Source organism: Pteropus vampyrus, unplaced genomic scaffold (genome assembly GCF_000151845.1).
Source record: "Pteropus vampyrus isolate Shadow unplaced genomic scaffold, Pvam_2.0 Scaffold515, whole genome shotgun sequence".
NCBI classification, from domain to species: domain Eukaryota; kingdom Metazoa; phylum Chordata; class Mammalia; order Chiroptera; family Pteropodidae; genus Pteropus; species Pteropus vampyrus.
In genome coordinates, this window is record NW_011889296.1 from 414,420 (window position 1) to 430,304 (window position 15,885).

General features: G+C 39.9%; 1 protein-coding gene across 1 annotated transcript in view; it reads right to left on the minus strand.

The window, feature by feature from the left end:
• The window catches only part of HDAC8 (histone deacetylase 8), a 175,908-nt gene that overhangs the window by 92,432 nt on the left and 67,591 nt on the right, over window positions 1-15,885 (minus strand). Inside the window, exons 8-9 of the mRNA XM_011383351.2 lie at window positions 9,279-9,451; window positions 6,883-6,977 (exon numbers count right to left, since the gene is read on the minus strand). Of these exons, the coding sequence (XP_011381653.1) occupies window positions 6,883-6,977; window positions 9,279-9,451 (268 nt within the window). The remainder of the gene's footprint in view (window positions 1-6,882; window positions 6,978-9,278; window positions 9,452-15,885) is intronic.

Below are 15,885 nucleotides of genomic sequence, written 5' to 3' on the forward strand. Positions count from 1 at the left end.
ATAAGATGACTGAATTTTAATGTAACAATAAAAAGTTCATTGATATGGTTTCAGATTCCACCAGCATTAACCTTTAAGAAACCACCATTTGCAGAGTTTTTGTATAGTATTGAAGAAAGAATATCCATAATTATCAGCAGAGGTTATTAAAGTACTTGTCCCTTTTCCAACTATGTATTTATGTAAGGCTGAATTTTCTTCATATACTTTAACAAAAACAACATCAAAATACATTGAATGTAGAAGCACGTATGAGAAACCAACTGTCATCTATTAAGCCAAATGTTACAGATGTGACAAATGTATAGCGATGCCATTCTTTTCATGAAATTTATTTTTGTCTTGGGTATACGGTTATTTGTGCTAACGTGTACTGAACTTAGTATTCTTATTTTAAATGAATTAATATTTTTAAAATGTAAAAAAATAGAATCGACTGCTTAAAGCAAGACAGTAACAATGTATCATAGGGTTTATAACATATGCAAAAGTAAACTCTATGACTACAATAGCACAAAGGAAGGAAAGTGGAAAAATGGAAGAACATTACCATAAGGGTGCCATATTATACATGAAGGAGGGTAATACTATTTGAAGGTAGGCTATAAGTTAAAAATGCATACTGTAAATCTCAGAGCAACCACAGAAAAAGCAAAACAAGAGTTATAACTCATGAACAAAGAAAGGAGATAAATGAAATCCTAAAAAAATATTTACTTAATTCAAAAGAAGGCAGGAAAATAGAAAGGAACAAAGAACAGATGAGACACAAAATGAAAAGGAAGATGGATTTAAACATAAACATATAAATAATTTAAACATAAGTGGTGTAGATACCCCCAACAAAAAGGCAGAGATTGTCAAACTGGATAAAAAATCATGCCCCGACCACATGCTATCTGTAAGAAATCCAATTTAAATATGAAGATACAAATAGGTTAAAGTAAAAGAACAGAAAAAGATATACCGCACAAATAATCATAAGGATACAGGTGTGACGATATGAAAATCAAACAAATAAAGGAACAGTACCAGAAATAAAGAAGGACATTTCATAAAAATAAAGGGGTCAATTCATCAAGAACATATAACAACCCTAAATATGTATACAATAAGAAAGCTTCAAAAATACATGAAACCAAAGCCGACACGACTGAAAAGAAAAACAGCCAAATCCAAAATCGTGGTCAGAGATTTCAACTCTCTCAGTAGTTGACAGAACAAGCAGACAGAAAATCAGGAATATAGAAGACATGAATAACACTCCTAACCAACCTGATCTAATTCATGATACAAAATGTTATCCAATAATAGCAAAATACACATTCTTTGCAAATTGCACACGAAACATTCACCGAATTAGATCCTACATTATTAGGTCATAAAACAAATTTCAACATATATTAAAGTACTGAAATCATGCAAAGTATGCTACCTGAGCACAACAAAAATAAATTAGAATTAATATAAATAGAAAAACATCTGAAAAGTCTTCAAATATTTAGAACTCAAATTTTAAAGTCCCACACCTCTAAATAACCTTATTGGTCAAAGAAGAAAATCAGACGATATTTATTTTGAAACAAATGAAAATGAAAACAATATATCAGAATTAGTGGGATGCAGCTAAAGCAGTGCTTAGACAGACATTTATAGCATAAAGTGCTTATATTAGAGAAGAAGAAATGTTTAAAATCAATGAACTAAGTGTCTATCATAAGAAACTAGAAAAAGAACTAAAAATCAATACAAAGTAGAAAGGAGGACACAACAGATAAATGAGTGGAAATAATGAAATAGAAGAGAAAAATAAAGTCTAAAGTCTAAAGTAAAAGCTGGTTCTTTGAAGAAAATAAACTACAGTTCAATACAACTGATGAACCACGAGCTAAAACAATCAAGAAAAAAAGACCGAAATCAGCAATACTAGGAATGAAAGAGAGGATATCACTACAACTCCTATAGATCTTAAAAGAATAATAAGGGAATATTATGAGTAAATTGGCAAATTCCTTGAAGACAAATTATCAATGTGGAAATGAGAAGAAATAGAAACTCTGAATAGCCATATAACTAGTAAAGAAATAGAATTCGTAATTAATAACCTTCCCATGTAGAAAACTCCAGGCTCAAATGTTTCCACTGGTGAATTCTAACAAACATTTATGTAGGACGTAAGTATCAATTTTACGTGAACTCTTTCAGAAAATAGAAGAGGCCAGGGTACTCCTCAAGTCATTTTATAAGATCAGCATTGCCCTGATATCAAAACTAGACAAAGACATTACAAGAAAAGGAAACAACAGGTCAACATCTGTTACCACCATAGACAAAAAAACTTCCTTGACAAATATTCAGCAAACTAAATCCAGCAATATATAAAAAATAATAATATACCATGACCAAGTAGGATTTATTCCAGGAATGCAAGGTTAGTTTAACATTAAAATAAAATAACAACTACTGTAATGTACTGTATTAATAGAATAAGAGGACACTTTAAGATCATTTCAATAGATGAAAAAAAAAGCATTTAACAAAATCTGACACTCATTTGTGAGAAAAAGTCTCAGCAAATTAAGAATAGAAGAGAACTTTCTCAACCCAATACAGGACACTTACAGGGGGAAAAAACTCTACAGCTAACGTCACACTTTAGAGTGAAAGATTAAGTGCTTTCCCCCAAGATTGGGAACAAGACAAGGATTTTCAATCTCATCAGTTCAATTCGACATTGCATTGAAGGTCCCAACCCATGTAATAAGGCAAGAAAAAGAAATAAAAGGCATGAATAAGTAAAAAGGAATAAGTAAAACTCTCTTTATTCACAGATGACATGTTTGTATACATGGAACATGCTAAGGAATCTACAAAAAAGCTACCAGTGCTAATGAGTTTTGCAATGTCACATTATTGAAGATAAACATAAAAAATCAATTGTATTTCTATATTCTAGCTATAAACATTTGGAGATTAAAATTTAAAAGTCCCATTTATAACATCAAAATCATGAAATACTTAGGGATAAAATTAACAAAATTTGCTGAAAAGCATAAATTAAAATTTGAAATAAAAGACTTAAGTATGGAAAAGTATAGCAAATTCACGAATTGAAAGATTAAATATTGTTAAGATGTTATTTCTCACCAAATCAATCTATAGCTTCATTGTAATCTACAGATTGCGCTGTAGGACTGTTTTACACTAGCAGCATATAGTTGTATGTAAATCAACTTAATCATTTTTCAGTGGCTACATATATTCCATCATGAGAATGAGGCAGAGTTTATCCAACCAGTCCATCAAAAGTGGCTGGCTAAGTATTTCTTGTTCACTAAATTGTTTATAAATGTACCTGATGATTCAAGTATATACGTATACCTGACATATCTGTATATATGTATCCATATATGTATATATAAGTACAAATACAACTGCCTTACCCTATGTTAGATCATAGGATCCAAACAGTATAACTGTACTATAGAATGTTCTTATATCTAATAGTCCATAAGCCTTATTACATGGAGTGGGTGATTTGCTGAATTAGCCATGTACTGGTCTTTTTATGGGACTGCCTCCTTATTCTATGCATGGCTGGCCAACATGGTTCTCCTGTTCTTGAGCTAGGACTAACTCCCTGATCACCGGCTTTATGGCATCACTAGTTTTGTATCTCATGAGGGTGATGACTGAAATCTCACCACTAATCACTTCTAATATTTGTGCTGGGCTTGCCTTCCCAACTCCCCTCCCTTCATTGACAACCCAGTGTTTTCTCATGGATACATCTGTTTCCTACAGCTGGTATCCACCTGGTACTTCTTGCAAAGGACGGGTAGTTGCTACTGGGGTTAAACTGTTTCCAGAAAAAGGCGAGATTACGCATCCACTCCATCCTTCCATCTTGAAAACAGAAGTTTTCCAACATGAATGTTGAGACATAGATTATTCAAGCACTCATTCATTCAGTTGTTCATTCAATGAATGAAAACCAACTAGGTGGATAGTTAATGCTGCTAAGAATTGGGGGTGGGGAGGACTGCAGAGAACCCAAACACAGATGACCAAATGAATGGTACAGACCAGAAGTGTTATAGGAGTGTATCTGAACCTTGTAACAGAGAAAAAGTGTAAGCAAGCTCTTTAGTATAGCATTCAAGTGGCTTCATAATCTAGTTCTAATTTCTATTCAAGCCTAATCCCTCCCATTCTCTCTCATAAACCCTAGCTTCTACTACCGTCTCAAACTTCTCACCGGCTCCACGAGGCACCATTTCCTTTCCCATCTCTGTTTCCTTGGCCTAGAAAGCCTCTCCCACTTCTTCAGCTGGCAAACGCCCAATTAGCCTCCAAGATTCAGTTCAAAGTCTTGATGAAACATTTCCTCTATGTTCCTCATCTGTCCTGGATTCGAACACATTATTCTGTCGCCTTTATTAGACGATGAGGTTTTTGAGGGCACTGGGTTTATCTTCTTGGTCATTGTATCCCTGAACCCAGGTCTGAATAGGGTCTGGCAAGTAGTGGGGGCCCAGTGAATAGTTGTTAAATGAAGGGACAAATGAACACGAAGGAAGAGCTGAAAGGCTCTGGGTATATTTAGGTAAAGGATATCTAAAGGCATAAGGCTGGAAGTAGGACCTAGGAAGATGGTATGCTGAGATGTGAGGGTGGGGAGGTACTTGGAAGAGGAAGAGGATTATTATTCCAGGAGACAGAAGAACAAAAGCCCAGGACTGAGGAGGGAAGACAGTGAGGGGGTCAGCTGACTGCTGCACTGTCTTGACCCTGTCACCGACTAGACTTCTCAGTTATATTTTCAGCTCCTAGAGGGCAGGGTATTTTGTACACTCCTTTGTATCCTGTTTATGTTTGATGTGCATCTCCATGGTCAGTGTTCCGACTGTCTTGTGCTTCTTATTCTGCTCTGTAGCAGAATGATTTGTGTACCTACATATTCTCCCAGCACTTATACCACCCTCCTTCTTGGCTGCTTGAGGTAGGGGATGAGGTCTCGGTGTCTCTGCGTCTCCCAAGACACCTACCACAGTGCTTGGCACACGATGGGTGCTCAGTAAATATTTTGATCTACCATTTATTGATCTGATTAGAGAGGACCACAGGCATATTTGTGTGCAACTGCGTATTGTGGCACAAAACTTATATATGCCTTCACACTGCATAGTCTACTTTTGACAATTTTTATTAAAATATTATCTTATTGTACCTGGAAGACTGTCATTTCAATTTTCTTCTTTGTTCTTTCTTAGATGACTCACATCTCTAATACCAGAAGGACAGAAGGGATTCAAAAAGGCTTTGGACAAACTTATGAGCGACAAAGTCATAAATGTCTGGGCATAAGAAGTCGTCAAGAGCACGCAAAGGGGAAGGAGAAAATTTGCATTTCAAAAGTGCCTATTATGTGCCAAGAAGTGTACGTTAGGTACTTGACGTACGTATATCTCATTTAATCTGGCAGCATATGTCACTGTAAATACAGGACACGCCTATAAGGCCAAGCCCACGTTCACTGAGGCAAACGGCCTCCCCAGGTACCAGAGGCGATATTAACCTTTATTAAATTTTTATCAACCGTTAAGACGAAGGAATCTATGGATTTGCATCGTTTCCTAGGAACTCCTTTTTGACATAACTTGATCAGTTTTTGAAGTCTCAGTGCTTTAAATTCCAATGCAATCTGAGATACTCCCACAGCAATAACAGCGATTGCATTTGTTCACAAATGTAATTTGTTCGCTTACCCTTCTATTTCATAAAGCTTCCAAATACTGCATAAAGGTAAGTCAGGAAAAGAGACTTCTATTAACCCTGACACCAGCGAATTGTCTCGAATTATAGTTTGCCTTCTCTTTGTATTCTAGACACATCGAGTAGGTTTTCTGAGATACATATTATACCTCATCCATGGATAGAAGAAAATTGGAAGGAAATTAGTTTGAGTTGTTTCTAAATTTTAAAAAATAATAGTAACTTTCAAAAACATAACGCTCCCTAGTGTACATCCTCCGCATCTGGCAGGAATGGAAACGTTACAAGCCGAGTGAGAGTGGGGGCAGGTACTGCTTCATTACTCTAAGTCACACCGTCGGAGGCCTGTGGCTCCACATCCTGACCTGTGATAGCGTACTTCCTGCCAGGTGTGGGTTGGCGGAAGGGGAGGGGGCACACCTCCGGGTAAGGGATTACCAGCACGCTCACGGGTCCCAGACAGCTTTCTAGTCACCTGCTTTGGGAAAACTAGAACAGACATCTTGGCTTTGGAAAACATCCAGCCCATCTCATGTGATCAAAGCAAATGGCGAGTTCGAACGGCACGCTTCACGTTTCAGATGGTCCTGCCCCAAGCTCCGTGCGCCGCGAATCTCTGCACAAACACCAGGCCCGTCTCTGTGCTGATCACCTGCTTCTTAAATTTTACGTTCGGCAGAGCAAACGAGAGACCAGAACTACCACCAAGGAACACAGGTGCGACACACTGCTTATGGGACTTTCTAAAGATAGACGGGAACCCCGCTCACACATTTCGCAAACTGCCCCTTCTTCTGTGAGGCTAGGGGATGAAAATATGCACATATTCCAAAGAGTTCTTTGTGTGAACAGGTGACCCCTTCCCACAGTCTGTGTAATTAATTGAGAAATTAAAGTTAGTTGGCCTTTGAGATCTCTCGTAAAAAAAGGCAGAAGGTCTTGGATATTTTGGAACAAGAGTCCACTATTCTGCCAAGACAGTGTGTTATTGTTATTGGAGTGTCTCTCAACAAAACGGTATTGAGTGGCGAGGACGTGATTTTGATTAGGTGGAATGACTCAGCTCTTCCCCTTAAAGAAGAGAGGACTTGTCAGAGCCTTACTTACCTCATGATCCGGGATCTCTGAGGACAGCGTTTTCCCTAGGATGACCCCGGTCAAGTATGTCCAGCACCGAGCCGTGTTGGCGAGGTTATAGCCTCCTATCTCCACCAAGAATTGTGAAGTTAGGAAAGAACAGTCACAAAACAGCAGGAGAGGGAAGGGGGTGAGGAAGGAGAGAAAAATGTTTTAATAAAAGGGCTAAAGGGACAACTCCAACTCGCAGAACTTCACCCAAACAACCCTTTATGATATTTTTTCAACCGCCCAGTCAGAGCTTGCCCAGTGCGGAACTGAGAACTCCAAGGCCCTACAAAGGTTAAAAAGGTCCTCGTCTCTGAAGAAATATGCTCCCTAGGATTCTAAGCCCCTTGGATCCAGCAAGAGTCATTGGCAAGACCGGATCTTGCCGGAACCTGGATCTCTTGAGGCGACCTACCCGACGTGACAGCTTGCACGATGCACTTTGCGACACTTCTATAAAATGTGATTTGTACGTGAAAGCTATTGGCAGATGTAGTCCTAGATACGTCTAGGAAAGAGAAAAGGAAAATGCTGACAGAAACAGAGTTTCTTCTTTTAACATCAGCATTCCTTTTCTCTGCAAAACGCAGGCCTAGTAGCAGAGATCAAACAGAATGGGACGAGGAAAACACTGCTGAGTGACGCTCTGACCCATCTCGTCAGGTCCTGTCACAGTCACCCAGGAGCCATATTATACTGGCTAATAATCAGCACGTTTTTGTTCTGAATAGATGCATTCTGCCATGCAAGCAGAAGAACGCTGGCCTTTAGCTAAATTCCAAGAGGGTAAGGATAAAATGGAGTGATCTCCTAACCTCGATGCAGCCTGAGGGAAGTAGACTCTGGTCTATTTTAGGACGACCATATAATTTATCATCCAAACCGGTATGCTTTTAAGAGTAAAGAGATACTATCAACAATTACACTGGGATGACATGTATAAGCTGGGACTCATGGCCACCCTTTTCTTAAGCCTTTCTATTCCTTGAAAGATCGGGGATGCTGGGGCTTCTGGAATGTGTCTTTTACGCCTCAATAAGGTCTACTGAAGCTTGGGGATGTGGCCATCTTCACTAATTGTCTCTGTGTTGTTGGAGGCTGAGAGTTTAAGTGAAGTAGTACAGGTGTTACTTTAAACGCTCCTGATGTAGAAAATATGAATTTATAAGATCGACTGACTGGGAGTGATTATTTGATTTCAAAAGTGAGTCACTATAGGTTTTAAGTAATGAGCTCTCTCTGGTGTACATACAATATGATTTGATTTGCACAAATTCCATTCCCGCACAGGCATTTTCAAGAATACACATATTGCAAAAGCCAAAACTTTGGGCCGAGAAAGCAAAGAGGCTTTGAAAATGCTAAGTAAAGGTTGTAGCCTCAAACAAAAGTCGAATTCACAAATGTATGTTGTGGAAAAGGCCTTTGCTTTCCTCCCCTAGCTGTACCTGTATCATAATCACTATCGTTAGTGCCATCAAGGAAAGTAATATGTCACACAGTACTTATCAATTTTATCTTTTCCCCGAGTTAAAGTTAATACATTTCTTTCCGCTTTTTATAAGAGGTTGTCTCTTGGGAGCGCCTTTAATTTTGATCCCTCTACAGTCTGCGGCTGCCACGGACCAGGCTTGTGCCTTTGTACTGAACGCTCACTCGTTTTCATCAGGTCTTCCCACGATCTCCCCTAATTTTGGTTTTCACAACAGGTTGACAAAACAAGTTCTTAGCTGTCCCATGATACATACATTTTAAGTTCGATCGACTTGACCATATTACTTTAACACATCAATCCATTCATTCAATAAAATAAAGATTGTGCCAGCTACATAGACAGAAGATTCTAAGCAAGGCATCTATTGAACAGACTCAGCTTTCTGTTGGTTAAGTAATACAGAGCATCAGTACACACTGAAGGCAAGGATGTCCAGTTGACTCTTTAGATCTCTTGATTTGACTTTATTGCAACGAATCCATGTTCTTTTTTTTGTGGGGAATGTGAATTCCTGAAATTGGCTTAGGTTTGATTAATTCATGTGTTTACTACATATATTGAGGAGGGTTAGAATTTTAGCAGTATGTTTCCAAAACATGACTATTAGAACTGAGAATTGGAGACTACGCTGAGAGGAGATGGATCCGAGTCCCCTCGGGGTAACGTCCTCTATCCTTAATAAGATATGACGTCACCTTTAAGTCAAAGACCTTTGCTTCAGGAATGCCGAATCGTGAGGGTACAGAGTTCACTGACTTGGGCCTCTGGACCACAGGCAGGATGATATTATCCGATCTAAGAAAGTCAACTTTTCCTCAGTGTCAAGAGACCAAACATACAGGAAGGTCGACACATTCTCCCGGTGACCTTCCTTTGTACTCACCTCCTCCCAAAACGAGCGTTGCCAGTTGCCACTGAAGGACGTATCGCAGGCACTTGCCGATTCCCACGGGAGTCATGTTGAAGGAGCACATGGGGTCCCCGGCTATTGTATCGGCTCCCAGCTGTAAGACTACGGCTTTGGGATTAAAGGCTATGTACACCTCCTTTAGCACGCTGTGGAAAAGAGAAAGAACACAAGTGTCAGAGAAACATCTGTCAGCGTGGTCCAGGGGTGCCGATGGCGGTGCGGCCAGTTGGAGGTACAGCTGAGTCAGCGAATAGTGCAGGGGGGAAAAAATCTGACTTGTCGACTCATTGAACTTTCCATCTAAAAAGGGTGGGTCGGGCTGTATGTAAATTACACCTCAAAAAGTGACTTACAAAAAAATCTCTCGCCACCTCTACCCTCATTAAGGACCGAATTTGTCCTTCCGTGTTAGAACTCAGACTTCCTTGAAAGTCACATTAATTTAACTTCAACGGCCACAGGACATAGCATACACAGTTACTCCATTTTACAGTCTGGGAAAATAAGACATATACATTGAATAGTTGTTATTTCTGATCATTTGAGACTGTCAACATACTTTGAGTTTATCACCTGGTTTTCAATAGGGGCTGGTGAAGAGAATTATATGCTTTGAAAGCATAAATGTTATCAGCTTAGTTTTTATTACGGTACAGGACTTCTGGGTTATGAAATGCAGCCCTCCCCAACTGTATGTAACCGGAGTATTACAGGGAAGGGAACCACAGCATGATCCAAAATTATAAATCTGAAAGCACCCTAAAGAACAAACTGCAGTGGCCAATAGTGAGCATAATTTGGGGTGGAATCATTCAATGCTATCAAGTCAACCTAACAGCTTTTTGCAAGTTAGACGTCTTATGAAAAGGAAGCTGTCAATGTGACAGATGACCTTAGTCAGACTTCCAGCGTCCCCATTAATTGAACAGTGACAATGTCCAGAACACATTCCTACGAGTTATAAGTCCCTGCTCTCAAGGGGCTTACAATCTAGTTCCCAGACAAAACATACACCAGTCCTCGAGGGCCTGAGTAACTCTCTCAGAGACGTATAAACAAGTGCAAATTAACATACTTCAGAGTTGAGAAAATGCAGAGTCAAAAAGTGATTAAAAACGCTGGGGTTAATAACCCCTTCATAATCAACATGTCAAATTATACCAGTGCAGCAAAAACAGAAAAATCCCAGATCCTTCTGAAACTGCAAAAAGAATTCAGGGACATAAAATGCCGATCTCCCAAATTCATACGTAACCAGGGCATTGAAACTATTGAAAAGCGCTCAGCTGCAGACACATTCTTGGACTCAAAAGACTGTTTTGTTTTGATTTCTCATCTGCGCAGACGAATATTGAGTGATTGTGGAGATTATAAGAATATTATAAAACTTACGACATATGCCCCGTAGTACAGGACTGCTCAGGCCTGCTCTCGCTTTCATGTGCTTATCTCCTGGGAGCAGAGGGCCGATAAGCCACCTGAATTGTTAGCCAGCATTTATTGAGCAGCTACACGTACAGAGCACCCCATCAGCTGCTGCCAGGAGACACAGAGGAAGGAATGATCTTTGCTCTGAAAAGGTTTCTAGCCTAATGCGGAGGAGGGGACGGCGAGAAAGACTAACGTTTCCTCATCCATTCTTTCGCTCACTCCTCACGCATTAACTGAGTGCCCTCTGTGTGTCCAGCATATAACTGCACCAGTCGGTGCAGGAAGATGAAGATGGCTCAGAACAGAGGGGAAGACTGAGAATGACAGGTGAAGTATCAGAGATGACACGGAGGAGAGAGTAATCGGCTTGTCCAGAGGATGTTACAAAAGGCTCTTCTGGGGTAACGCTTCTCTTAGGTCTTAAACGATGAGAAAACTACAATGAGCCACCTATCAAAATGGCTAAAATGAGAAAGACTAATAACATCAATTGCTGGTGAGGATGTGGAGAAACGAGGTCACACATACCTTATGGATGGGAATGTAAAATGGTATAGCCACTTTGAAAAATACTTTGGCTGTCCCTGTCAAAACTAAAAGTAGACTTATCATACAATCCAGAAATCGCACTCTTGGGCATTTATTCCAGAGGCATTAAGACTTGTTTTCATATAGGAAGTTGTACATAGATGTTCATAGCTTTATTTGTAACTCTCCAGACTCGAAACAACTCAGATGTACTTCAACGGGTGAATGGTTAAACACGCTGTGGTACGTACATGCCATTGGAATATTGCTCATTGACAAAAAGAAACCAACTATTGATACACGTAAAACAATCTAGATGAATCTCAAGGGTATTATGCTGGGTGAACAAGGCCAATCTCAACAGCTATACTGCACGATTCCACTTATATTGTATTTTCGAAAGAGGGATGGAGAACAGATTAGTGGTTGCCAGGGGTTAGGGATGGGTGTGGGTATAAGAGGGTTGTCTGACAGAGCCTCGTGGTGATGGTACAGTTCTGTATCTTGATTGTGGAGGTAGTTGTGGTTATGCAAAGTTACACTGAGTGATAAAATCCCGTAGAGCCACACACACACACACACACACACACACACACACACACACACACACACATAGCAGAACATGTATAACTGGTGAAAACTGTATAAGCTCTATGGATTATAACAATGTCAACTTCTTGATTTTGTTGTACTATAATCGTGCAAGATGTCAATACTGGAAGGGGCTAGAGGAAGGGTACATGGGACTTCCCTGCATATTTCTTTGCAACCTTCTGCAAATCTGATTGGCTAGAAATAAAAGTAAATAAAAAAGATTCGAAGTTTACAGGCATGTGGGGTGAAGGCAGGGGAGCTGGAAGCAGGGATGGGGATGGAGGTTGATGGTACGGGACTAGGCTCAGAGAAAAAGCACACACGCAAGAGCATGAAGGCTTGAAGCGGAATGGTGGGAGGGAGGCTAGCGAGGTCAGTGTGGGTTGGGGCACAAAGGCAGACATGCCAGCCAGGCTAACGAGTCAGGACTTTTACTTAAGGGGTATGAAACATCTCAAACATTGTATATGTGTGTGTACGCATGCACGCGCATTGGGGGCATGATTAGATTTATATTTTGAAAAGATACTCTGGCTATAGTGTAGGATACACTGAAGGTTATCAGGAGGCTTGTGCAAACATCCAGGCCAGTGGCAGCAAGGGTAGGGCGGAAGAGATGGGTTTAGGGGATATTTCTATGGCGGAATTGATACGGCAACACATATTGACACAAAAGCATAGGATATACACCTAACGTTCATGAGTGCTTGATGTCAGCAGAGAGGAAAGGCTACAGGAAGGCAGGTGTTTCTGGGATAGTTATTTTAATGATAGCCAGGAAAGGAAAAAGAGTCCCCAGGGAGTTCTGATGAGGGCACCGGAGGGGTAAAAGAAAATTTAATTAGAAGCTTTGAAAAAGGTAGAGTATTTTGTACATGGTATAAACGTCAAAGTGACTGGCAGTGAGGACAGCTTACAGAAGGCTACGGGATGGACACTCAAATTCAAGACTAGAAGTTTGCGTTTGGTTTGATGGTCAAGTGGGAGCCACTGGGAAAGTTCGAGATAGGTACTGATGTGGCTGAAAAATAATGCTTACGAGCTTTGATTTTTTTTGCTGTCACGTGTAAGGCCAAGGGAGAAAGTCCGGACACAGAGGGATTAGCGAAAAGGGTATTAAAGAGCGCCAGGCACAAGAGCAACAGGAAGCAAGGTGAGCTAAATTTGGAAAAAAATAAGGGCACTAGTGGCAGACTGGGTGGGGGGCGGGTGTCAAAGGGGAAAAAAACGCACAGTGCCTGTTCCTCCTGAATTCACAGGAGGGGAAAAGAAAAATGGGCATATTCCTTTGCCTGTTGCTATTCCCAAATCTAATATTCTCTGTCATCAATATCCCGTCTTTTGAGGTCAATGTCGTTTGCTTATACCACTCAAATATTATCAGGGTTCTTCCCTACATACCTACAATGTACTCTTTCACCTCCCTTGGGGATTTTAGCGCCTGCTTCACAATTTTTCTGCCTTTCTCTTTTGTTGTCGACATTCTTGGCAGTTCGATATTCATTCACTCACTCAAATCTTGATTCAAACACCGACTCTTCCCTATGCTAGGCACCAGACATACAGAAAGAAGATCTAATTTCTTTCCTTCTTTCCTTCTTTCCTTCTTTCCTTCTTTCCTTCTTTCCTTCCTTCCTCCCTGCCTCCCTTCCTCCATCCCTCCCTCCCTCACTCCCTCCCTCTCTACAACAAACATTAACTGAACACCTACTAAATATCAGGCACCAGGTCGGGCAATGGGTTTACTGTATTGAACAAATGAGACCTGACCCTTCTGATTGTGACATCACAGCTTCTTCACCTTGTGAATGGGCATGTCCACCTGCAGTCTGCTTCAGTGACCTCTAGGCATAGCCGCGCCTGGGGCCTGATAAGGAAGCACTTGGAATCGCTCTACCTCCAAGACCATGAACTTGGAACTGCTTTCTCTGTGTCTAGTTTTGTGTTCTTCCAGGAGTCCACCGGCCTACCTTTTGACCTCACTCGCTTCGCTTCTCATTTTGGAGAATATGGTTAGTCATTTCAAAAAGTCCTCCTAGCATACCCAATTCCCTCGCAACTTTGTTATTCTTGCTTTGTCAACCCTTAAGCCCTTAGATAAACCATCCCGTCAGAATTTTCTGCTGTTCTACTTGGAGAAAGCTGAAAACCCAAACCAATTGCTTCCTCTACAGTTTATGATTTCAACAAATTCCATAAACATTTATTGAGTGATTACTATGCGCTACTCCCTCTGTGCAGCTTGGCAATCCTTAGCTTCACCTCCTATTGCTAAACCCTTATATTTCTTGCATTTCTAATTTTTTTTAAAATTACAAACATTATGAGTACATTCTCAATGCTAAGAAAATCAAATATAAGTCTATCAAATAAAAGTGAACAATCGCCCTGCTGATTCATTACACAGAGGTTCAACCACCTCAGTCAAGATGGAGGCAGGACAAGTTCGCTGTGTATTTTTCTAGATCAAACTTTTTCTGCTTCATACTTGACAGAGCTTGTTGAAAGAATGTGTAATGAATGCCTTCATCTGCCTCTTTTCTTTACCTGAAAATGCCTTCTTCACAGTCCTCCTCTTCCTTCAGGCTAATTTCGTCACCTGGGCACTCGATCCTCTTTCCTGTCGCTCTAAGGGCCATGTATCACTGATAAACTCGTTCTTACATTTTCAGTCTCTGCCTTCCTATTGATGCCGTTCCTTTAGGTCACAGGTCGCCCATGTCCTCCTCCTCTTCTCAGCGCTGCCAAATGTAACCACTTACTGGCAAACTATACAGACTTCTTGCAACCCACTTTCTGATCTCTGCTCTTCTGAAATCGCTCTTTTGAAAGGAGAGAGACCTCCGGGTCATCATATCCGAAAACCTTTTCTCTGTTATCCTTTTCAACTTCGCAGAAGGAACTGCTATTTGATACTACTCAGAAATCTGCAGTTGGTCATAAGTGGCTACGGCTCCATTAACAAAACTATGTTTTTTAAAACTTAAAAAAAGATAACTTTAGGGACATTCACATACCATATAATTTCTCCCTTTAAAGTGTACAGTTCAACAACTTTTAGTACATACAGCTGTCCATCACGACATGAATTTTAGAAGATTTTCATCATCCCCAAAAGACACCTCATAGCCATTAGCAGCCACTCTCCAACACCCAGCCCCTGGCAACCACTAATCTATTTTCTGTCTCTATGGATTTATCTCATTTTACTTTCCTATAAAAGCGATTATACAATGTGCTCTTTCGTGACTAGTTTTTCACTTAGCAATAATGTTTTCAAGGTTCATCCATACGTCAGTACTTCATTCTTTTTTGTGATCAAATAATATTCCATTGTTTATACGTACATTTTCTTGATCCATTAATCAGCTGATGGTTATTCCTACTTTTCGACTCAGATGAAAAATGTTATGGACATAAGTGTACAAGTTTTTATGTGGACAAGTTTTCATATCTCTGGTGTATATACCTGAGTAGAATTCCTGGGTTACTCTATGGTCAATCTTTTGAGGGAGCAGACTGTTTCCACGGCGGCTGTACCGTTTTTCATTCCCACCAGCAGTGTATGAGGGTTTCGACTCTTCCACATCTTTGCCAACATTTGTTATTATTTTTTAAAATTTTTATTATATCCATCCTAGGGAGTATAAAGTGGTATCTCATTGTGGAAAATTTTGATTTGCATTTCCTTGATAACTGATGATGTTCAACATCTTTTCATGTACTTTTGGGCCATTCGTGTACCCTTTTTAGAGAAAAGTCTATGCAAGCCCTTTGCCCATTTTTTAAATTGGGTCATTTGTCTTTTTACTTTTGTGTTGTGTTTATATATTCTAAATACAAGTCCCTTATCGGATACATGATTTGCAAAAATTTCTCCTATTCTATGAGTTGTCTTTCATTTTCTTGATAGTGTCCTTTGGATCATAAAAGTTTTTAATTTTGAGGAGATTCAATTTATCGATTTCTTCTTTTGCTGCTTGTGGTTTTTGGTGTCATATCTAATTCAAGGTAATGAACATTCACA